The 25,594-nt window shown below is 48.8% G+C and overlaps 1 protein-coding gene across 1 annotated transcript in view; it reads left to right on the top strand.

The window, feature by feature from the left end:
- The window catches only part of AGBL1 (ATP/GTP binding protein-like 1), a 346,662-nt gene that overhangs the window by 24,658 nt on the left and 296,410 nt on the right, over positions 1-25,594 (top strand). Inside the window, exons 9-10 of the mRNA XM_015410173.1 lie at positions 10,889-11,039; positions 15,338-15,491. Of these exons, the coding sequence (XP_015265659.1) occupies positions 10,889-11,039; positions 15,338-15,491 (305 nt within the window). The remainder of the gene's footprint in view (positions 1-10,888; positions 11,040-15,337; positions 15,492-25,594) is intronic.

The raw sequence follows: 25,594 nt of genomic DNA on the forward strand, positions 1-25,594 counted from the left end.
CTTCCTCTTCTTCTTCTTCTTCTTCTTCTTCTTCTTCTTCTTCTTCTTCTTCTTCTTCTTCTTCTTCTTCTTCTTCTTCTTCTTCTTCTTCTTCTTTTGTGATGGATGCCAAGAGAGCCACAACCCCAAGCACAGGTCAGCATTGCCTCTCACAGAAACAGGAGCCATGTTTGCTTGGGGAGGAGACAGAGCACAGGCTCCACCCATGTGGTCCAGGAGGCTCCTCCCACATGCCAAGTGAGGCTTCTTGCCTTACCTCAGCAGTGAGCAGTTCCCATGGTGGAAAAAGTAATCTAAGGAGCAGGACTTTGAGCATCGGGCCCCTGCCAAAGAGTCCAATCCCAGGCTTGGGACAACTGCCCCTTTCCTCTGCCTGCATCTTAGTTCCCACCTTCTGCATTCTGCATGGCAGTCACAACATTCCCAACTTCTGCTCTGGCTGAGCAGGAACTTGTGGGGAACGGTCTGATAACATTTGTAAAGCACTTTGAACATGAAAAAAAAGGGTGCCTGGTAAGTTATGATGATAGCAACAATAATGATTATGAAGGTTATTAATTAACTGGCTTTGCCAGCTGTGCTCAAGGCAATACGGAACGTTTGAAGGAGAAACGGCACGCTTTAGGGCTTGACAGTTATAAAGTAACTCAGAAGCACAGCAAACGAAGTCTGCATCCTAATAGCATCGCCATTCAGATTAACATGCTGTTTTCCAGCTGCAGACTTCGGAAAGAACAGGGAGGTTCTAGGAAGGAGAGGCTAAGGCTTTCTTGGAATCAAGCTCCAATGAATTCAGATAGTGCAGGCCTAAACAGAGCTTCAGCAGTTCGAGACACGGGTTGCCGCATGACGGAGTGAGCTCCCGTCTCTAGTTCCAGCTCCTGCCAACCTAGCAGTTCGAAAGCAAGAAATTGCAAGTAGATAAATAGGTACCACTTCGGTGGGAAGGTAACAGCGTTCCGTGCGCCTTGGTGTTTAGTCCTGTCGGCCACATGACCACGGAAACGTCTTTGGACAGCGCTGGCTCTTCGGCTTTGAAATGGAGATGAGCACCGCAACCCTAGAGTCGGATTCGACTGGCTTTCGAGCAAGGGAACCTTTACCTTTACTTTAAACAGAGCTGTGCCCTTTTGTTTCCATTGAAGTCAATGGGCTTAAGAGGGTGTGATTCTGTTTAGGATTGCACTGTTAGACCAGCTGATGCGAGAGCCAGTTGGAGGGAGGCTCTTAGGGTGGACCTGAGGGGGTGGTGGTGGTGGGGAACTTGAACTGAAATCCTTTCTTGGCTGCGAAGTCCACTGGGTGATTTTGGTCCAGTTGCTCTCCTTTCTTCACACATTACGGAGTTCACCAGCTGGGTTTGGGATCCCCACCCTGTACAGAATAATAGAATCACAGACTCACGGAGTTGGAAGGGGCCAGGCAGGCCATCTAGTCCAACCCCCGCTCAATGCAGGATCAGCCTAGAGCAGTGATGGCGAACCTTTTAGAGACCGAGTGCCTAAACTGCGACCCAAGACCCACTTATTTATCGCAAAGTGCCAACACGGCAATTTAACCTGAATAGTGAGGTTTTACCTTAGAAAAAACAACCCATATATTAACTTAAGATGATCCAAACAAAGTAAGGAAAGCAATCCCAAATGCTTTCATTGACTTAAAATTATTTGGCAGAGAATGTGACCATTTAAAGATAGTCTGGGCCTGGCTGGGGCGATGGCACGCGTTCCCACAGAGAGGGCTCTGAGTGCCACCTCTGGCACCCGTGCCATAGGCTCGCCACCACTGGCCTAGAGCACCCCTGAGGAGGGTTTGTCCAGCTGCTGCTTCAAGACTGCCAGTGAGGGGGCGCTCACCACCTCCCGAGGCAGCTGATTGCACAACTCTGACTGTTAAAAAGGTTTTCCTAAAATCCAGCCAGTACCTTCCTGCCCTTAATTTAAACCCATGCTTGCGAGTCCTCTCCTCTGCTGCCAACAGGAACAGCTCCCTGCCCTCCTCTAAGTGACAGCCCTTCAAGTACTTAGAGAGAGCCATCCTGTCCCCCCTCAACCTCCTCTTCTCTAGACGGAACATTCCCAAGTCCCTCAGCCTTTCATAGGGCTTGGTCTCCAGGCCCCCAATCATCCTCATCGCTCTCCTCTGCACCTGCTCCATTCCATCCACATCCTTTCTGAAGTGAAGCCTCCAGAACTGGGCACAATACTCCAGGTATAACACTCACATGTGACTTGCAGATTTTCCTCAGTTCCCATTCAGGTAGCACCCACTCTGGATTGCAACAGTGGTGGGTGTGGAGAAGGGGTGTCAGCCTCCCACCACTGTTCTCCCAACCTGCGGTGGTCCTGGAGATTCATGGACACTCTTGGAATCCCCTCCACAGACTAAAGAGTGCCCCCCATAATTGTGTCAGGTCAGGAATGAGGAGGTGGGGGGGGGGTGGGAGGCTGAAGCTGCATCTCCATGTGAGCTGCAATCACAATCCGAGCCGGGAGCCACACACACCGTACTTGAGGAGAACCTAAAAGTCACATGCAACTCTTGCAAAGGACACTGGGGGGGGGACCCCACACCACCCTGAGCAAATAACTGCAATTCAAAAATAAAACAGATTTTCAGATGTCCTACAGAACTCAGGGACAGGCCCTGCCAGAGGCGATTTAAATTTGTGGCATGTTTATAGTTGCACGCTGAAAAGATCTGGTGGCATCTAGATGACTAGTTGATTCTGGCACGAGTTCTTGATATTTACATAAATTATGTCAAGTCGCAACTGACCAGAGCAAGTGAGAAGCAGAGGTGCTTTGCCACTGCCTTCCTCTGCAGAATATCTTCTTTTTTTTGGGGGGGGGGGTGTTGCCCATCCAAGTACCTACCAAGCTTAGCTTCCAAGATCTGAAAAGTTCTTGGTAGGGAAAAGCAAACTTTCTCTGTTTCATTTTGATTTTTTTTTTTAGTTCTTCTTATGGCTGACTTTGGCCCCTGCCACACAGCAGGGGATAAGTCGCTCAAAGCGCGGCTTTTAAAAGCCGTGCCAAAGTTGAGACACCGCGGCGGGATCCCACGATCTCCTGGGCCGCGGCGCCTTTTCTCCCTGGCACGATCAGATGCCGGGGAGAAAACACAGTTCAGACAGGGAGCCTGCCGAACTGCGCATGTCGGAGCATGCGCAGTTCAGCTAGGAGCCAGGGATGAGCCAGCGCAAAGACGCGCTGGCGATCCGACGGACCGGCTTGCGGCGCTTCAAGCAGAAGAACCACCCAGGTAGGTGGTTCTTTGTAGTGCGGGTTTTCGGGCGGAAAGGACAGATTGGGGACGGGCAGGCAACGCTTCCCAGATGTTGCCATGGGATCGCGCCCATTTGCTCCGCCCCCGATCCGTCCTGCTCCCGGCCCAAAACCTCTAGTGTGAACAGGACCTTTGTCTGTTTGCTTGTATTGTGTATACCAGTGTAAGATTTTCATACACAATGTATACATATCAGCTATGGCACGTTTGTGAGTATCACATATGTGCCATGCATAATGCTGATTTGTTAGCTTGCAAATGTTGAAGATTATGTACGGTTTATTTGGAATATTCGGTGGGAGAAAATAATAAGGATTATCAGATCAATTTGCACATGGGAGAGATCAAACTGAGATGGGGGATTTTATGTTGAAACCGCAGGGATGAGATTTTCAACATCATCTCTAGTTTGTAGACTAGAACTTGCTTTGTCAGATACGTGGAGGTCTATATTAGGTCTATAGCCTCAAAAAATAGCAGTGCACACCTAAACAGAGGTATACCCTTCTAATCCAAGGGCAATCCTATGCAGAGTTACTCCTGTCTAAGCCCTCTAAAATCAATTAGGACCGCACTTCAAGACTGATGACAAAGAGTGGGTAGACAAGCCTTTCCTAAAATCAGCCCAGATCCGGAAGCATTGATCCTGTCCCAGATTGGATGGAATCTGCATGTTAAGGCACACATTCTAAATAACAGATGTGACACCATGTTTCCTTCTGGTACTGTGCATGTGTGGCCATCTACAGTGTGCTTTTAAAAAAATGGCAACTTCCAAGACACATCCCTTTGTATACCATAGTTATTTTTTACATTGCATCTGTTCAGTGATTGTTGTTGTTGTTCATGATAAAAAGTAGAGACATCACCCTGCCAACAAAAGTCAAAGCAATGGTATTCCCAGTAGTCATGCATGACTGCGAGAATTGGACTATAAGGAAGGCCAAGCACCGAAGAATAGATTCTTTTGAACTATGGTGCTGGAGAAGACTCTTGAGAGTCCCTTGGACTGCAAGAAGATCAAACCAGTCAATCCTAAAAGAAATCAACCCTGACTGTTCCCTGGAAGGCCAGATAATGAAACTGAAGCTCAAATACTTTGGCCACCCAATGAGAAGGGAGCACTCACTGGAGAAGAAGACCCTGATGCTGGGAGAGATTGAAGGTCAAAGAAGACAGGGACGGCAAAGGATGAGACGGTTGGACAGTGTCATGGATGCAACGAACATGAAATTGAGCGGGCTTCATACAGCCAGTCTACACACGATCTAGAATGTGGTGGTAGGCTTTTGAAGCAGGGTGGTGTTATATTTATTTTTTACCATTGCCAGAAAAGAAAAAAAAAGAAACACCGTAGATTCAGGATGGATAAAGTAAGTAAAGTAAAGGCCAGCCCCGGGTGGGTCACTATATGAAGTCAATTTGTATATGTGGGTCACCATCCCAAAAAGACTGGGAACTGCTGATGTAGAATCACAGACTCACAGAGTTGGAAGGGGCCCTATAGGCCATCTAGCTCAACCCCCTGCTCCATGCAGGACCAGCCTAGAGTATCCCTTACGAGTGTTTGTCCAGCTGCTGCTTACAGACTGCCAGTGAGGGGGAGCTCACCACATCCCCAGGCAGCTGATTCCACTCTTGCACAACTTTGTGGTTACCCGCCCTGAGCCCATTTTGGGAGTGGCAGGATATAAATTTAATAAATAAAAAATAAATGAACTCTAACAAAGTTTTCCTTAATATCCAACTGGTACTTTCCCGCCCTTAATTTAAGCCCAGTATTGCGAATCCTAGGAGCTGCGGTGGCTCAAGTGGTTAAGACGCTGAACTGCAGGCTCTGGAAGGTCAGTAGTTCAGCAGTTCGAGACCCGGGTTGCCGCATGATGGAGTGAGCTCCCGTCTCTAGTTCCAGCTCCTGCCAACCTAGCAGTTCGAAAGCAAGAAACTGCAAGTAGATAAATAGGTACCACTTCGGTGGGAAGGGAACAGCGTTCCGTGCGCTTTGGTGTTTAGTCATGCCGGCCACATGACCACGGAAACGTCTTCGGACAGCGCTGGCTCTTCGGCTTTGAAACGGAGATGAGCACCGCAACCCTAGAGTCGGACTCGACTGGCTTTCGAGCAAGGGAACCTTTACCTTTTATTGTGAATCCTATCCTCTGCTGCCAACAGGAACAGCTCCCTGCCCTCTATGATTCTATGGTTCTATGACGATGAACACATCCTTTCGAAAACAACAGGAACTACATTAACTGTGACTAATCAGCCCTATGTAATTTGCTTGCAGAGGCATCAAGAGCCCCCCCTGCCCCCCAGACCCTTCTCACCTCCCCGACTCAATCCAAGCATCATATGAAAACCAGTCATGTGACTTGCCCTGATCAATGGAACCCCAGGATGACTAGGGTCTCTGGAATTTTGTCCTCCTCTGAGTTGCAGGGCTGTGCTAAGTTGGATCCGTTGCATTTATTTGTGACTCATTTAAGCCAATTTCAAAATGACCACATCATCATTATCATCGGACTTTGTAGTATAATAGAGTGGTCAGTTACTGGGAGGGAAGGTGGCATGGCATAGCCTGACCTTGTCAGGTTTTGGAAGCTACGCAGGGTCGGGTACCTGGATGGGTGACCGTCAAGGAAAACTCTGCAGAGGAGGGGAGTGGCAAACCACCTCTGTATGTCTCTTGCCTGGAAAGCCCCTTGCTGGGGTCACCGTAAGATGGATGTGACTTAACAGCCCTTACATTCCTACTCACCTATTATCATTTTGCACATGCACAGGTGCTTCCCTCATTATTTTCTTTATATTATATTTTAGGTGCATTACCTTATTAAAAATAATATACTTACATAAGCTTTTCAGCGTTTACGGGGCTTTACATCTATTCTTTTGACTGCATTTTTAATGTTATTTTTTGCTGCGCAGTGATGAGGGAAGCAATCTGCACATGTGCAGAGTGATTAATATGTGACCATGGTGCCCACAGGACTAGCTCTTAGTCTTCCGGGACAGGAGAAACAGCTTCCCTTCCAGGTCATCGTGGCTTCCAGGGATGACTTCCAGGGATTGTTTTTCGTTTTGCCCATATTTTTATCCACTTTATTCAGATGTACAGAAAGGAGACACAAACGGCTGCTGTGCATCACTCACAAATGAAGAGATGATTATTTCTGTGGGATTTGATGAGAATAATTATCTTCCAGCTATGCCCCCCTGAATAAATAAATAAAAAAAACCACTGGGGAAATAAGGGGGTTGTGTAAATTCCAGCAGCTGAAATTGCATCTTTTGGTTGCTTTCTGTATTTTGCATTTTAATGTAATGCTGATGACAACATTTGTCAAGGGTGGGTGGGGGGATGTGCCACGCGGCCCTTTAGAACAGGATGGTTCAGCAACAGAATAATTGGTGCTAGGTGGGGAAAATTATTGTCTGAAATGTACGTCTGGGTGCAATTTGCTGAGAGATGGTCTCTCCGAAAATGAGGGAATTGGCTCTTCGTCTCAGCCGAGGGGAAATCTCTTCCCCCATCAGCCTTGAAGCTGACTCTTTAAAAAAATACATTGCAAAAAGATCATATGGGGACAGAGGAGGGAAAGTCAGGTAACCCCCCCTTTCTTTTACTACAATGGGGCTCAAGTCATTGGAAGATGACGGCCTAGAAGGTGAACCTGGGGCTGTTTCATACTGTCTGTCTACCTCAGAATTGCCTACGCTGATTGGCAGTCGTTCTCTGACAAAGCAAAGGTGAAGTTAGGTAAAGGTAAAGGTTCCCTTGCTCGAAAGCCAGTCGAATCCGGCTCTAGGGTTGCGGTGCTCATCTCCGTTTCAAAGCCGAAGAGCCAGCGCTGTCCGAAGACGTTTCCGTGGTCATGTGGCCGGCATGACGAAACACCAAGGCGCACGGAACGCTGTTCCCTTCCCACCAAAGTGGTCCCTATTTATCTACTTGCAATGTCTTGCTTTCGAACTGCTAGGTTGGCAGGAGCTGGAACTAGAGACAGGAACTCACCCTATCTTGCGGCACCCGGGTCTTGAACTGCTGAACTACTGACCTTCCACAGCCTGCAGTTCAGCGTCTTAACCACTTGAGCCACCGCAGCTCCAGGGTGAAGTTACTTGAGGTCAATTAACAGGAAATGCTGGGAACTGAACCTGGGACCTTCTGCGTGCAAAGCTCTGCCACTGAACCATGGCCATTCTTGCAGTCTGCCAAATGAGGTGGTAGAATTCTGAGGAGGTGAAAGGGACTGTACTGATTTAGGCTGCAACTGGGGTGGGTGGGAAGCACCATTTGTGGCCATTTGTTGGTGTAAAAGACCCCTTGCATGTAATAAACTAGCACTGGAGCTGACTAGTAGTATACCACCACCCGGACCAGTTCCTTTCTTCTCGATGTGTTTTAATGCTTTATTTGCTGGGATTTTGTTTTGTTTTTCTTTACACAGAGAAACTTAGAAATGGCACTCCTTGCCTGTGGTCTTGTGATCTATGATCATATCCCCTCATCCCATGGCGGCTTGTGTCAGTGAAGCCTGGGGCCTGATGTAAACATGGCATTGACAGGGCAGGAGGGTATACCTGTGCAATACCAGCATCACATGTAAATCATGTCTGAGGCTGCGGTTACACGGAGCATTAGCCACGCTACAGAGACGGAAGATAGGCGGATTTTCTGGGCACGATCAAAACACAACATCTGGGAAGTGTAGAGCTCCCGTGGCTAACCTGAGGCTTCCCGCCGAAGATGCGCCGTAAAAAACTAGTACCTCCGAGGTACTAGTTTCCGGAAACCGCGGGGCAAGGGCGGGCGTCTGATCACGTTTCCGGTGGTAGCTCATGGCATCCAGCACCCGCCCATGTCCCGTCGCGAAAAGGTTTTCCCCCCCAAGTCTCCACAGGATGCGCACAAGCAGCCAACGGCGCATGCGCACAAAGAGGAAAGTGAAAGTTCCGTTGCTGCGCAGAATCACACATGCCGTTGAACGCGAAACCAAAAGTTCCATTCCTCCGTCCTTCGGCTTAAAAGAAAATAAATGACCCCGTTTACCACGGCAGCGGCGCCTAGCTATTGCTAGTGTTATTGCGCCGCGCCGCTTCTTTGCCGTGCTGCAGGATCGTCGTGTGATCGCCACCCTCGTTTACCCGCCGGCGCTGAGGGAAGGACTCGTGGTGTGCCGCGTAATCGCGGATCAAACTGCGCCGGGGCAATTAGCCACGCCTCCCCCCCGCAATATCCGGCCTGTGTGACCGGGGCCTGAGTTAGGTAAGCTGAAGTGACAGAATTTAGGATGGCTCCTTTTCAGGCTGCAAGCCTGAAGGATCTGATTTAAGAAAACACACCAAACTCATATGCTGGGGACACACACACACACACACACACACACACACTTTCCCTGTGTGTAGCAAGCTAGCAGGTGCAATATTGCTGCCGTGATGTACTAGTGTGCTACATTTACAGTGGCATTCAAAGTAGAGTTGAACCCTTCTTACCCTATTGAATACAATGGACATAGGAGGGTGTAACTCTTCTTAGGATAGGGTTGCCCACTCTGGGGTAAAAGTTCCCGGAGCTTTGGGAGCAGAGTTTGGGGAGGGTGGGGTTTGGGGAGGGGAGGGGCCTCAAGAGGGTAAATTGCCAGAGAGTCCACTCTCCAAAGCTGCCATCTTCTCCAGAGGAACTGATCTCTGTTGTCTGGAGGCAGGGTTGCCAGACTCCCCCTTGTCCCCCGGCAGGAGATGGGAGGCTAGCGTTGCCAGAGCTAGGTTGGGAAACTGCTAGAGATCGGGAGATGGAGCCTGGGGAGGACAGGGGCCTCAGTGGGGTACAAAGCTATGGAGTCTACCATTCAAAGAGCATATAGTCTACCCATTTTCTCCAGGGGAATTGATCTCTGGAGTCTGGAGATGAGCTGTAATTTCCTGGGGATCCCCAGGTCCCGCCTGGAGGTTGGCATCCCTAGGCAGGGATCCCCCCCCCAGGCCCTACGTTGAGCCTCCACTTGCCTGCGGGGGGCCTTACCAAGAAAGAAGAAAGCCTTGGCCTTGATACCCAGTGTATGTCTGGGTAACGCTCCAGTATTTGCTCAGAAACTCCACGTTAGAAGCCAGTTTTACCATGGAGGTTTTGCCCAAATACCAGATTGTCACCTGGATGTTGCTGGTGTGATGATGTCAGTTTATGTGTGACGCTGGTGATGAGGCCTAGATAGGGTTGCCAGACCCCCTGGATTGGCGGGAGTTACCCGCTTTTGGGGAGGTTCAACCCACCCCAAGCCCCCAAGCCACAGTATACCTGTGCAATACCAGCGTTGGCATTGAGGTAGAGGGAGAGGGGCAGCTGCGGGCCCCAGGCCCAATCTCTGAGCAGCATTGCTGCTTGGAGATCGGGCGCGAGGGGCCCTCCGGCTCCCTGCACTTAAAGGGAACCCTGTGGTACGGGGCTTGGAGCCAGGATGCCCCCAACGTGATGTCATCTGGCAACCCTAGGCAGGGCTCTTTTTGTAGCAAGAACTCCTTTGCATATTAGGTGACACACCCCTAATGTAGCCAATCCTCCAAGAGCTTACAGAGCTCTTCTTACAGGGGCTACTGTAAGCTCTTGGAGGATTAGTTACATTGTAGCAGGAACTCCTTTGCATATTAGGTGACACACCCCTAATGTAGCCAATCCTCCAAGAGCTTACAGAGCTCTTCTTACAGGGGCTACTGTAAGCTCTTGGAGGATTGGCTACATTAGGGGTGTGTCGCCTAATATGCAAAGGAGTTCCTGCTACAAAAAGAGCCCTGATCCCTAGGCCTTTCTCTTTGTTCTCGTAAGTCCCCCACCCATCCCCTGCTGGTTGCCAGGACAGACCTGGCAACCCTATCTGGAGATCAGTTGTAATTCTGGGAGATCCCCAGGCCCTGCCTGGAGGCTGGCAACCCTGTCCTCGGATAACACTGTTACAGTACAATCCTAAGCAGGGTTACACCCACCTAAGCCTGTGGACTTCGTAGTGTTGCTGGCATGCTTGTGAAATGTTGCAGACTTCTTAAATGAATGGACGTTATAATTTTGAATCGGACATGATTGCTTTGAATTTGGAATATCCCCTGACTTCTGCATCTAAGACAGTGATCCTTAGCAAGGTGAGCTGGAATGCCGCGTAGCCCAACATTGCCTTTCCTGGCAAAGATTTACTCCTTTGAAGAAATGTCTTTTCCCCCAAAGCAAAGAGCCAACCCTGGCTTTCCTCTACTTCACTGGAGTAGGAGGGGCTTCAGAAGATCCCAGCAGGCATTGCTTTTGGTCTGCAGGGAGCGCTGATTTGGAAACAGCTGCCTCTATCATAGTAGGTTGCTTGGCCTGGAATCTCCCAACATTTCTGGAACCTCCTAATGCTTTATGATTGGACATAATTCCCACGGTGGCCGTTTTTTTTGTGGTGCCCACTAATGGTCTCAGAATTCCCCAAGTGCCCACAGCCTCAACCAGGTCGGGGACCCTGATCTAATGCATGTATGTTTCTCACTGGTTTCTCATGACAGCATCCACAAAATCCAGGTGATGCTCTTTGTCTCTCACGTCTTTTTCTTCTTCTTCTTCTTCTGCCAGAAATCACTACCAGCGTTGTACGGCGGCTGCTGCTGCAGCAGGCACCAGTGGGAAATCGTGCTATACCCTCACTTTCACCGTCGTGTTCCCCCATAAGGACGATGTCTGCTACCTGGCCTACCACTACCCTTATACCTACTCAGGCATGATGGTAAAACTGGTTTATTCTTATGAGTCTTTCCAAGGGCTAGGAGTGAGTGGGTGCATGTGGAACTTTCCTTTTAATCGTTCTCGGCACAAGCTCTGGATACTCCTATGGGAGTATTTGAACGGTCACCTCCAAGGGATGCTTCCAAGTTTCCCTTTAATAGGAGTTCTCCCCGGCCATTCTGATCAGATTTGCTCAGATTGCTTGTCGCCAGGGCTTTTTTTGTAGAAAAAGCCCAGCAGGAACTCATTAGCATAACAGGCCACACCCAACAGCAGAAACTCATTAGCATATTATGCCACACCCCTGACAGCACTTCTTATTAGCATATTAGGCCACACCCCGTGTCTTCCCGTGGCTTGCCTGGGTGCAAGAGTATAAACTGCCTTCCCTTGGCTTGACCAGGCACCCGTGGCTGCGGGGAGCCCGGGCAAGCCGGTCCTCAGCCAGGCCAGGGAAGCCACAGGGAGGCATTTAAATGCCTCCCTGATTCTTCCAGGCCCCCCCGGTCCCCCCGCCTCGGAGTCACCGGGGGGGGTCAGTCTCCAGGCCTTCCCTCTGTAGCCACGCACACAGAGGTTTTGGCTGTAGTGGGCGTGGCCAACTCTGAAGCCAGCCGTAACTCCGTTCCTGTGCGTTCCTGCCCCAAAATAGCCCTGCTTGTCGCACTAATTTTCCATCTTCACTTTTTCTCTGATGTGCTGCTGTTGTGGGTGCAGCCGGATTGTATATGAGTTTGAGGGAGAGAGTGGGAAGAGCATTTAAACGTGAAACTCCCGACCTGCAGTCTGGAGAAGAGCAAAACCTTTACACCTTGAATTATCCTGGAAGTAAACTGGGCAAACAAGCCAGGTCCAAATTGTGAATGGGGTCCTCCTATACTTTTAATAATTGCAGGAATCATCAGAGGTGCTGCTTTTCTTGCATCCACACGCAAAGCTAAAAGCCACAGCTGGTGAAATCCCCTTTATACAACTTCTGCTTAGCAGCCCACTGAACTGCTAGTCGCAGTTATTAAAATGCCAGCACTAGAAGCCCACATCTGCCGGAATAAAATGACTCATCTCTGTATTTACACTGTACTCTTTTTGCAGTGGATGTGACAGGAACTCGGCTCTCGTTTTTATAAAGCTGGTTTTGGAAATTGCTACACACATTTTACAAAAAATGGAAGGAGAAGTTGGAAGGGTGCTAGCTATTCTCTAAGATCAAGAGGGGGAGGTTGCTGGCTTTTTGGGGGGTCATGGTCAAAACAATAGGTCAGTGCAAAATGTTCTTTTCTAGTGGTGGATAGGCAGAAATAGACCCTGAAAATAGTCAGGAATAGACCCTGCCTGATGATTCATCTACCTTCTAAAAGCTTGTTTCCTTTGGTTAATACGTCTTCACTCTACTTTGTAGCAAATCAGATTGGTAAGGCAGTGATGTCACTAATAATGTCAAATAAAACACGACTGATGGTGGTGGCATCTCTTCCTGGATTGCTCATCAATCAGTGAGAATCGTTCGGAAAATAAGACTTCTCTAATGCCAGACACAGCCAGTCATATTTGGTTATGTGGTGACATCTCTAAGGTCATATGAGTTCAATCAAGAGAGAGAACTAGGGATGGGCACGAACTGGCTCATGAACTAAAGTCTGTGATGAATTTTGGCCAATTCGTGGTTCATGAAGTGAAGTTCATGGCAAATCAACCAGCACAAACTTTCCATGAACTTTCAAGCCGTTTGTGGAGGTTCGTGCCCGTTTGTGAACAGATATATTTCCAGTCAGACTGTCTCCGCTCAAACTAAATGTTTATACAACTTCAAAGCAGTGGGGGGGGGAGAACTCAGTGGGCAAGTAGAAGAGCATCCATGGGAGGTCCCCTGTGACTCTGATGTCTCTAGCTTGCACGGGATCCGTTCTATACACTCCTGAACCTCCTGCTTTGATTTACCAAATCACTGCCTTTGCAGATTGGAAGGCGAGGTGCGGTGAGAAGGAAGTGAGAAGGAACTACCCAGGGGCAAGAGAGCCATGTCACCGCAGATGTGCCCAGCCCCCTCTGGGAGGATGCCACCCCCTGGTGTTGATGCCCCCCCGGTTTCACGTGGGCAAAGTTACTGTGGCTGATCAGGAGGGGTGGGAGAGGGGTGGCCACCGGAATGGGTGGGAGGGAGTTTAGGAAGCCCAGCTTATGGTTCCTTCATAGCCTGGACATGCTGGATGAATATCCTCAAGATCTCCTCCTTCTCTGTCCTTCCTCCTTACTCCCCTCCAAGGAGGAGAGACCCAGCTTCCCTCTCTAACCGCAGCCACTACTGAACACTGGAAAGGTGACAAGGCACCCACCTCTCTCTTCCAGGCACTCCCCTCTCCCTCCCTCTAACATGATTTGCCATGCCCGTGCATGCCGCCTCTCCATTGGGTCCTCATATCATAGCTTCGTTATGATTGGCTTCTCGGCTTGTCAATCTGTTTCCCTCTGTTTTCTCATCCCTAGCTCCAGAGAAATTTCTTCCCCCCTCCACTTACATTCGGTTCCATTTGGTTGTGAGAGGAGGAGGACGAGGAAGAGAAAATAATTGACGAGGCGTGGCTGGATTGAAATCAAGTAGGGAATTTGGTGGCAATTCCGATTTCAGTGTACAGCAGCAGCTTTGCGAGCTGGAGGCATCTCCTCCTCACACACATGGTCCCCTCCTCACATTTGTGGGCATCCACATGCACAAGAGGTTTTGCAGGCTTCAGGCAGCACACCCTGTCATTAATAATTTCCCCAGAAATCACTTTCCTGGTGGCGTTTTTTTGACGGGCTGCAACTTGGACCTCGTAAATCCAATCCTCACCAAACTTGGAGGGCAGGTAGAGGAGAGTCAGCCGGAGACCCCCCTGTGAGTTTGGTATATCTCGCTTGCACAGAATCCATCCTGTAGAGTCACAAACGGAACCAATTCATTTACCCTCTAAAAGTTTGTGACAGTTTTTGGTTTGCGAATAGGGGCATGCCACGAACCACAAACCAAACTGACCTGCATTCTCCCAGTTTGTGGCCACCCCAAGAGGGGACTGAGCTACATGTCACTGTTTCTTCTATTTTTATTTTAAAAGTTTGTCTCCTTTGCAAGTGCATCCTCAGGATAGCTTTATCAAGGAGGAGAATTGGTGGAGGGGAGGGAGAGGGCTTTAACTCTTTCGTCTCCTGCCATTTTCTCCTTAGAAAAAGCCATTACCCCCTCTGTATCCCCCCACCCACTCCAGTACAGCCTTAGAAAACTTATATATATATCAGTATGGAGAGTTACTCATTCCCCAATGATAGCCAAGTCATGATTGCTATGGACATTTTCCGGTGATGACTTTGACCAGGTCAGAGAAAAGAACTCCGAACTTCCTATTGGAGCGTCTTAACTTTTTGCCATGGGAAAACAATTCCATTTGTGCAGACTGGGCTGATGAACAAAATCCAACTCAGGCCTGTGCGTCATTAGGTTTTATTTTCCAACATATGTCTGTGCAAAATGTAGCGGGCTCCCCTCCCCCCTTCAGACCGGTAATGAATTCAAAGTGATTTAGCAACCCAAGGGCTCAATTACCTGTAGAATGCTTTTGAAAAAGATGATAAAATCCCATATGGTAACAGTGACTTGGAAATACTGGTCACAATCTGATGTTCATTTAATAACTGCAAGCATATTTGTGGCAGGTCTATGCCCATGGAGGAGACCACGACTAAGGGCAGCATACCGAAGCAGAGTTGCTTTGGGGGGAATAGTATTTATTCCAGGAGGATGCTTTTAAAAAAAAAAAAAAGTATTAATAGGTTTATGCTGCACGGTTGCATGCAGAAGGACAGGGGATTTGAGGGTTGCCAACTTCGGACTGAAAGAATTCTGGGACCTGGGCAGGCTTGAAACTTGGCTGATTCTGTCAAAAATAGAATGAATCACTGGAGCTTCCTTTTTGTTACTTTGGGCTGGTGCAGTAGACTAATCCTCGGCTTGGGTTCTAGTAGCCAAACACCAGGCGGGGTCTGGAGATTAGCTGGAATTACAGTTGATCTCCAGATGACCTTTGGACAACACTGACCCTGCTTCACTTTCCAAGACCTGATGAGATCAGGCTGTGCCATACTATTCCTCACCCTGTGAGGACCTTATGTGGCTATGCAAACTTTAGGCTGCAATCCTAAGAACACTTTCCCAGGAGTAAGCATCATTGCATAAAATGGGACTTATGTCTGAGTAGAAGTTTTGGCTCTCCTCCAGTGGGGCTTTCCTTAATATCTTGTGGGTTTTTTCCCTGCTTTCTTTCACAGTCTCAACTTCACATCCTGGAACAAACCCGGAACCCGAAGAAAACCTTCTTTCAGGAGCAGACCCTGTGCCAGACTCTGGGGGGGAACCCTTGCCCTCTGCTCACCATCACGGCCATGCCAGTGTCAGGAAGCAGCGATGACCTGGAGAAATTCCGTAAGTCGCCACTCGCCAGTTCCTTCAGAGCTGGTCAGTTTACCCAGGGGGACTGCTCGCTTCGGTGAAAAGGCTCCATGTGAGTGACAGTGATTGACTGATTGATTTTGACTCTGCTTGTCAGTCAGAAATTGCCTCCCAAAGCCGCTTAACATACAAACACAGAGAAATACAGGTACCAATCTCACTTATTTGTTTTAGATAGTCCAGGGCTATTATTGGGCAGGAACGCACAGGAACGGAGTTCCGGCTGGCTCCTGAGTTGGCCACACCCAGCAGGAACTCATTGGCATAATAGGCCACACCCAACAGCAGAAACTCATTAGGATTGGCTACATTAGGGGAGTGTGGCCTAACATGCAAAGGAGTTCCTGCTACAAAAAACCCCCTGGGTTTTGACGACAAACAAGGTCAATAGAATAAGAAGCAAAAGGTGGGTGTGGCTGGATGACCACACTTTTGGTAACATGGGGGTGCGGCCTAATGTGCTAATGAGCCATGCTGTCAGGGGTGTGGCCTAATAAGCTAATGAGTTTCTGCTGTTGGGTGTGGCCTATTATGCTAATGAGTTCCTGCTGGGCTTTTTCTACAAAAAGAGCCCTGCTTATACCCAGCTTTTCTTCCTGGTGGAGACACAAGGCAGCTTACAGCATTGCTCATCTCTCTTCCATTTTATCCTCACAACAGCCCTGGGAGGCAGTTTAGACCGAGAGAAAGAGTGACTGGCCCGAGGTCACCAAACAAACTTCCATGGCAGAGTGGGGATTCGAACCTGAGTCTCCCAGCTGCTAGTCCAACACTTTGGCCACTAAAATTGCTGTCCAGGAAGGGTGTGTGTGTGTCTCTGAGAAAGGCTTTAGTCCCGGTGTGAAGCCTGCTATGAAGGCCTCATCAGTAGCAACCAGGAGGGGTAGGGCTGCCAACCTCCAGGTGGGGCCTGGAAATCTCCTGGAATTTTATTTATTTATTTGATTGATTGATTTATATCCTGCCCTCCCTGCAAGCAGGCTCAGGGCGGGTAACAACAAAATATTTTACAGTGCCATTAAAACCAGATTATCACAATAAATTACTTCAAACCATTTAAAAGATGGCAAAATCAATTGATAAGGTTCCAGCAATACTCATCTTCAGGCTACAATTTCCCCTGGAGAAAACGCCTGCTCTGGAGGGCGGACTGTGTGTCATTAAACCCTTCTGAGGCCCCTCCCTTCCCTGAAGAGTCTCCACCAACGCTCCCTCTAAGCTGTGGCGTCTTGTGAGCAAAAATTCTACCTTGTGAGCTCCTGGCCTTAAAGTTGTGAGCGAGCGATTTGGCTGCTGCATAAGTTAGTTTGCTCTGGAGCCATCCCTTCCTGAGCTAAGACCAGGGGTCATTTCCTGCAGGAGCGGAGCTCCGGCAGTAAAGAGCCCAGGGGGCAAGCACATGCAACAAGCCCCACCCCCTGCTCCCAGCAGCCCTCAGTCAGAGCAAGAAGCAGCCAGGTAAGTTGCAGAGCTCCCCCTCCGGCCACCCAGTCCAAAACAGTCCAGTGGCACCTTTAAGACCAAGGTTTATTCAGGTACAAGCTCTCCCTCCTCTGCGAGGACAGATCTGCACCTTCCCCCCCCCCCACCAATAGCTAGCAATCCAAAACAGTCCAGTGGAGCCTGAGCGGTGGGTGTTGCCTCCTGACACACTTCCGGTGATGTCAGGGGGTGTGGCATAGGCAAATGAGTTATGCTAATGAGTTATGCTAATGAGCTCCTGCACCTCTTTTTCTACTAAATGACTCCTGGCTAAGACAAAAATGTGTGAGCTGGAGGCTAAAAAACCGTGAGCTGGCTCACACTAACTCAGCTCAGAGGGAATACTGGCCACAAGATTTGACCCCCAAATCTCCGGGAATTGCCCAACCCAGAGCCAGCAACCCTAAGGAGGAGAGGAGGTTCTTTGCTGAAACTGTATCCAGGCATGAGGCCACAGCTTAGCGTGGTTGTCCTGTGCCTCCCAACCACGCCCTAGGACTGAGTCGTTGCCCTAGAATTCCCCTAAGAAACAGCCCCATCTCTTCTCACTGTTTTCTCCCCATCTCTTTGTCAGCAAGCTGCCAATATGTTTCCGTATTCTCTGTGTATGTGCTTGTTTCCTTTCGCTTTCCCATGTATGCCTGTTTATGCACTTAATTGCCTAGTTGCAGGAACGTCCGTATCTCTCAAGGCCACAGGTGGTTGCTGGTGGGTAGTAGCTTGGGTGATCTCATGGCACTATCCATGAGAAGCAGTATGTTATGAGTAAGTAGGAGCGTTGCTTCCCAGGCTCAATGGCACGTGCGGGAAGTCCCGCAATTGGGCCTCAGCTTTTTGAATTTACTATAATCTATTGGGATCCATGGAACTGCGGTGGCTCAAGTGGTTAAGACGCTGAACTACAGGCTGTGGAAGGTCAGTAGTTCAGCAGTTCAAGACCCGGGTGCCGCATGACGGAGTGAGCTCCCGTCTCTAGTTCCAACTCCTGCCAACCTAGCAGTTCGAAAGCAAGAAATTGCAAGTAGATAAATAGGTACCACTTCGGTGGGAAGGTAACAGTGTTCCGTGCGCCTTGGTGTTTAGTCATGCCGGCCACATGACCACGGAAACGTCTTCAGACAGTGCTGGATCTTCGGCTTTGAAACGGAGATGAGCACCGCAACCCTAGAGTCGGATTTGACTGGCTTTCGAGCAAGGGAACCTTTACCTTTACCTTTATTGGGATCCATGCTTATGCCTCATTCTGAACAGTGATCCTGTTATGCACCTATTGCTTCAAATAAAGTAAAACCTTTTCCTACAAGTGTGTACTTCGTTGATGCGATGGGAGTCTGACACTCTTGCGATCCTATTCCGACCTGTGTACTTTCTGAGAAGCATGAAATGAGGGGGTCAAACCAGTTAAGTCTTGGGGCTGCGCGGCGTCAGAGAGAGCAGCTGGTGAAGTCGTAGATCTGGGGGTCGGAACTCGGTGCCTCCCAAGCCAAACGTGGCCCAAAATGGAACCAGATGCAGCTCTCTGAAAAAGAAAATCCTTCAGTTAAGGTATTTTGGAGGGGCCGGTGGGAAGCTAGAATAAGCACTATGTGAAGAGAATGTCAGGCAAGGATTATGCTGGGACTAAAGAGCTTCTTAGAGATACTTTACTGAAAGGGAAATGATGAGAGGTGATCCGTTGCGAGTAATTCCACTGTGAGCTATGCGCAGAATGATGCCCGTGCACCCCAGGAATTGTGCAGGGTAGTCCTGTGTATACTTATGGCTTATTGGATCTAGCAAAGGACTTGGAACAAATGGTGTTTGGGCTGCTGATATTTTATGGATTATGAATGGAGATGTCAATCATCTGTAGCATTAAATTGTATAGTTTCCACTATGCAAAAGGACTCTCTTGCACTAGCTCTAAAACTTTGTTGTTCTTAAAGGTGCCACTGGACTCAAACTTTGTTCTGCCGTTTCAGACGAACACGGCTACCCACCTTAACTTTACATCGTTTGGCTCTTAATTCATACAGGTTGCTGACACTCATCATAGCTCTTCTGCACAGTTCTGGCACCAAATCCTGATTTCTATTTTCTTTAACTTTTGTTTCATGGTACTTAGTGGAGCCATGTGACCCAAAATGGGTTGCGTGCTGGTTGTTGCAGAGACAGATGTCTGTTACGAGACACCTGCTTGTTTGTGAAGGAGCTGCTTGCTCCGGGGTCAGGTTCCAGGAATGATAATCACAGTATTCTTGTGAGGATGCAACCCATTTGATTTATTGGATCAATTGGCAGGAAGAGACTGTGCCATGTTTTTGTGCTCCAGGTCTGCCTCAGGGTGAGGCTGAATAATCATGTACTTATTATTTCATTTAAGCTGCGTGGTTAATTATAGCTTTCAGGAAATGCATGAGTTATCCCCCCCCCCCCTTCTTGATTCCTCGCCTTGGCTTTGATCAACACTTGTGTTTTGTTCTTCTGGCTTTCTGTTTTGACACATCCTCCCATCTGAAGGGCAAGAAGGCCACTTGTGTCGGAATGCCAGGTGTGCAAAAAACACAATCAATGTTTAAAGGCCTCGGCGACACCACAAAAGAGGGGAGGGTCCCTGGGAATCACCCCCGTGCCCCAGGAAGACACCATCTGTGTGTGAGCTGTGGGTTGGAAAGAGACGTGATACTGAATGCTGGTGATAGAGGAAAAAAAGCCGTGGATGGCTCTTTTGCATTTGAGTCCTTTGTTCGGGTTTTGGTGGTGTTGTTAAGAGGAACTGGGATGTGGAATGGGGTGCGGAATGATATGGTATAGCCTGATTTCATCTGATCTCAGAGGCTAAGCGGGGTTGGTACTTGGATGGGAGATAGGGTTGCCATACCCCCAATGGGGAGGGGTTTCCCCTGATTTCAGGGGCTGCAATCCGCCATCGGCCAGCTGGCCGGGGGGGGGGGAGAACCCCACCCCCAAAGAGCCCTGTCCTGCCTGATGTGCCCAGTGCAACAACGTCACCTAGAGATGACATTGTTGTGCTGGGCATGTCGTGTGGGGAATGCTCTAGCGTTTGGGAAAAAACTCTATGGTTAGAGTTTTGCTAGAGTGTCCCACCCGACATGTCCGGCGCGATGATGTCACCTCCACCAGAAGACTCCCAGAGCAAGACTGGATCCCCCCACCAGTAGCCAGGTAAGACCTGGGAACCCTAATGGGAGACCACCAAGGAAAACTCTGCCGAAAAAGGCCATGGGAAACCACCTCTGCTTCTCACTTGCCTTGAAAGCCTCTTGCTGGGATTGCCATAAATCATTTGTGATAATAATAATCACAAGCGCATACATATAATCACAGCGCATACATAAAGGAAGAGATCCTCTTTAACCAATTTCTCCATGAACTCCAGCAGTCCATTCTTTCCCCCCTTTTTAAAGAATTTGAAATCTGCTTAAGAGCAATTCATTTTTGATCAAGAGAGAAGATCACGGGGTGGTGGTGGTGGAAGGGAGGTCCTACATACTTTCAGAATTCCTTTCTGCAGATGCTCAGAGGCATGCCATGCAAGGGGTGAAGTTACGAAAGGGTACATAGTGGTGGAACAGAGAACTACAAAGAGAAGAAGAGTGTGCCTTCAAGTCGCAACGGGGTGTGCAAAAGGCAAGAGAAGAGCAGAGGTGGTTTGCTGTCGCCTGCCTCTGCAAAGCAACCTTGGTCTCTCAGCCTCAGAGAGAGCAATGGGGTGATGCTCTCCTTTTATACCCTAAAATGACTTGAAGCTGGTGCTTCGTTAGTCACGCATGAATGGGATGAATCGTAGGGTAATTGCAGTAATGTTTGACTAATAGTGACACCTCTTGAGGAAATGGGGGAAGACAAAAGAAAGACAAGACAGCAATGTCCCAGCTCCACCGTCAATAGTTGGTATTAACGAGTGGACGATCAACAGCTGCATTATCAGGATGGGTGGCTGGAAGACGTGACTGCTGACTAATCCTATCATGGAGTCAGTTCTTTTGTTTAGGCTGAAGCTGAGTAGTGCTACACCTGGAGATGTCAACATGTGTGTGTGTGGGGGGAAGGTGTCTGTGTGATGGAGAAGAGATATTTCTATGGTGTCTAGGAAGGAATATCGTGGTTCCCTTTGCAGAGCAAGGCCTCTCTTCAGTGAACTGCTGCTGGTCCTGTGTGTTTGCAGGGTCCGGGAGGCTGGCTTGCCTTCTGGCATCGGGCTGCAGAGGTGCAGGAGCAAGTGGCATCGGGTCTTCCATGGGTCCACATCTGGTTAGACACGTTGCTTCAGAAGAAGGTTTCCCTGGTCTGGGCACATGCCCGTGATCCAGTAGGGTGGCACTTTCTCATGGCTACTGTTCAGTCCATTGCCCTGACACACTAGTTGCACAGTCCAGCTTTACAGTCAAAATCCATAACCTTTATAGATGCCGTATAAGGTGGCAGCAGGGCAACAGCAGCAACTTCAGAGGCATGGCTAAATGAAGGTTTGTTTTTTTTCCCAAATGAAATGTGAAAAGCATAATCCACATAGTCTAGGCACCCAGGGGAAAGAGCCAGAGCAAAAATAATAGTGCAGAACAATGTTCCCTCTAAGCTGTGGAGTCTTGTGAGCAAAAATTCTACTTCGTGAGCTACTGGCATTAAAGTTGTGAGCAGGTGATTTGGCTACTGCAGAAATTAGTTTGCTCTGGAGCCCACCTTCCTGAGCCAAGACAAAAATGTATGAGCCGGAGGCTAAAATTCTGTGAGCTAGCTCACACTAACTCAGCTTAGAGGGAACACTGGTGCAGAATGCAAGAAACGATTCAAGATCTGGTAAAGTCAGGAGTAAAGAGTCCGTGCAGAAAGGACCCCTGTCTGTCCAGTTCTTGCTATCCAGCATGCAGGGTCAGGTCCAGCTTGGCCTGACCTTGGCTACCCAACAGAGGCCTTATGCCTTCATCTCTGGCAGGCCAGGCAGTGTTCCTCGAAGAATGCTCTTTTCTGCATACCGAGATGCAGTGGGATTGGATCCAGACTAATGGGTAGGGGGCAGGGCTCAGTAGTAGAGCATCTGCTTGGCACACAGAAGGTCCCAGGTTCAATCCCCAGCACCTTCAGTAAAAAAAATAAAAAATAAAAAATCAGGTATTGGATGGTGTGAAAGACTTCTGCTGAGACCCCGGCGAGCCACGGCCGGTCTGTTGAAGTGGGTGGACCAAAGGTCTGAAGCAGGATAGGCAGCTTCATGTGTGTCCGGTGCCTCCACAGGGACAAAGATCTTCATGCATTGAATGCAGTTTCCCTATATCCCCCTCCCTCCCACAGCATCCTGGAAATGCCCAATCTTGCTCCCGCCCCCTCCTCCTCCAAGAACAGGATTTTAGGGGGCATTTCAGGCTGTCTCAGTCTAGGGAGAAGGTGGTAAAGTCCTTGTGCCCATGGAAATATCTAGTCTGGATCCAAACCATACTTTCACATGGCTCACTAATCTGCATTCTGCCATGTTTTATGTTCACGTTCTGATTCATTCAGGATCTACCTTTGCAGGCGGTGTGGGGGTGAGCAACAGAATACCCCAGAGTCTATCCCTCGTCCCTACCTGTGATGAGTCCCCGTTCCTCTGGCTGCCTTGATGCTATACAATTTCTGTCACAGGACTCCTTGAGTTTGCTAGTATTCCCCCAGGCTCCTACAATAATTGCTTATTACTTATCGGTAATGGAACATGGAAACAAGAGGAATAAAGAACCGTCCCAGCATTCATCATCTATGCATGAACCTGTTGAGGCCCACATGTTTTATACATCCCGACGCCTCCGTCCTTTTCTCATTCAAGTGATAGGGATCGGCTATTCAAGCTACACAAACCTGCTTATTAAAACCTTGTTCTGTCGTCACAAGGGATTTACTAAAAAGAGATGCATTGTGGAATCCACCGAGCCTCTCTGTGCTCTTCATGTGCCAAATATGGTGAGTTCCCAAAGATGCAAACATGGCCCGTTCTGCCTCTTTCCTCCCATCTCCTAGACTTCAGAAATTACACATTCATCTCCACGTCTTGTAGCCAAGCAAGGTGTTCTGAGTGGCTCTTTGTATTGTCAATATGGCCGTAATAAAGATTCTGCCCAGGAAAACTCTGGTATGACAAGTGTAACGGTTTATTATGCATTAGGTTCTGGCTGCATCTTACAGCTTGGGAACTGCACCGAAGGGAGAAATTAAACTGTCAGAGAGTCGGGCACTTAAGTAAAGATGTTGAAGTAGTTACCGGGGTAGCTTGTGGCATTCAAAATTGGAGCGGAGTAGAAGTGGCTCACGAGGCTGGGTGTTGGGGTGTGGAGTTATTTTTGGGGGGAACTTTTCCAACCATGCCAAGATCACAAGAACAATTCTGTAAGGGGCGGCTCACTCACTAGGCGAACTAGGCGATCGCCTAGAGCGGGCCGGCCCTTAGGGGTGCCAAACTGCACCCGGCCCCATACTCTGGGAGTTTCTTGATTATTTGTGTTTTTCATTCTTCCTAAAATGCATTTATTTTTGAAAAATGGTGGGCGTACGGGGAGGGGGGCGCCAGAAGGGATCCCTGCCTCGGGTGCAAAATAAGCTGGGGCCGGCCCTGTCTGTAGTCCTACCAACCTTGTAGCAGCCCAATTAGCCCAGCTTGGTCCAAGCTCATCAGGGCTGGGGAGCTAAGCAGGGTCAGCCACAGTCAGTCCTTGGAGGGGAGACCACCAAGGAGGATCAGGGTTGCTACCCAGAGGCAGGCAGTGGCCAACCACCTCTGCTCATCTCTTTCCTGGACCACCCCATGGAAGGAGTTGCTGAGTCAGTGACTCAATGGCACAGTCTTCTTCTTCTGCCACCTTTGTAAAAATGCCCTCATGAACAATTCAGGTTGCATCGTTTGTGGAATGGTGGGAGACTGGGAGCCTTCTAACCTCAGTGGGCAGTCCATTCACAACAGAAAAAGCATAACAGCTAGCTGGTAGCAGCCATATTAAACCAGCATGTGCTGCTGTATTGTGGTGTATATGTGCACTGCATGCACACCTGTTTGTGTGGGTTTCTTTGTGTGTACAAAACAGCAAGGATGCACGATGATCCCCAGGGGGTTTGGCTCCCATCCGGCTTGCACTTTTCTGTCTTCTGATATGACTGTTTGGCTGCATTGGAATGGCTCCCTCTAAGCTGTGGAGTCATGTGAGCAAAAATTCCACTTTGTGAGCTACTGGCACTAAAGTTGTGAGCGAACACTTTGGCTGCTGCATAAATTAGTTTGCTCTGGAGCCCTCCTTCCTGAGCCAAGACAAAAATGTGTGAGCCGGAGGCTAAAAAACTGTGAGCTAGCTCACACTAACTCAGCTTAGAGGGAACACTGGCTCAGACGCAGTCTCTTGCAGATAAAGACAGCTGCATATGTGCATTTGTATCCTGCACAGCCAACAGCTGAATTCCCCTTCCACCACATCTGCCTCCTCTGTTTCCAGTTGTTAAAATGCACCTAGTTACAAACCAAGCAAAGGGTGATATGTTGGAATAGGACTTATCACTTCAGAGCCTCTGAGACTTATGATGGGTCCATGGATGGGGTTAGACACCGAATCAGTACCCTCTTCCCATCTGCAAAATGGATAAATGTTTATCTGAGGTACTTTCTTGATACTTAGTTCCTTAACTTTTCCCCCTGCCTTCCTCCAAAGAGCTTGGATTGGCATACATGTTTCTCTTCTCCTTCAGTTTATCCTTGCAGATCTCTCTGTAAGGTAAGCTACACTGAGGAATTTTAAATGGAAAATTGGTGCTGCAATTCTTTATGTTACGTGTTGTGTCTTTCCTCATACTATTTTTCCCTGTAAAATAAATCTGTTCTATAGCATTATTTGAGCACCAGCAAGTCAGCATTACTCATTATTCTTTTCTTTATTTCATTTGTAGTCCACTTTTCTTGCTGAGACTCATGGTGGATTACAATTTTGTTTTTGTTTTTTAACCACTGGACCACTATGACCCTCACATCAAACAATGCAATATAAGGGGGTTATGAAGTTAGAAAGGAAGCCATACTTAACAGTGCATATGTGCCCAAAGTATGAACAGAGCAGAAAATCTGAGAATGTGGAACAGCAGCCATTGGGGGGGGGGGGCAGGGTGCTGCGAACTAATGATCATGTGCAAAAATGTACACTATTTAATTAAGCACGTTGATTAATGACATATGTTGTACTCATTTGTTGTTGTTGTGTCCACTGACCGCCACCTGAGGTCAGCACACACACCTGAGCTTCAGTCCTGGACAACAATGGGGACTAGGATCCTAGCCCTACACTGGGGAACCAATGGGAACCATGGCGGGAGATTCAAACCCACCAATGGTGACCAGGGGTGTGTCCCCAGGTTTGTATATAGTTGGCCTGCCGGCCGTTTGTCCCCTGTCTTGTTGTGTACTGAATAAAGCGTGCTATGCACCACCACGTAGTCTATCGTTTGTTCGGGCGACCACCCACTACATAACAGTGGCGACGAGGATGGGATGATCGCCCTCCTAAACAACGACCCTAAGCCGCGCAGCCTAGCCGGACCTCAAGAGCGCAGCGCACGCCGCTCGCCGGACAGCCGCACGTCGCCAG

Source organism: Gekko japonicus, unplaced genomic scaffold (genome assembly GCF_001447785.1).
Source record: "Gekko japonicus isolate JY-2015 unplaced genomic scaffold, Gekko_japonicus_V1.1 scaffold744, whole genome shotgun sequence".
NCBI classification, from domain to species: domain Eukaryota; kingdom Metazoa; phylum Chordata; class Lepidosauria; order Squamata; family Gekkonidae; genus Gekko; species Gekko japonicus.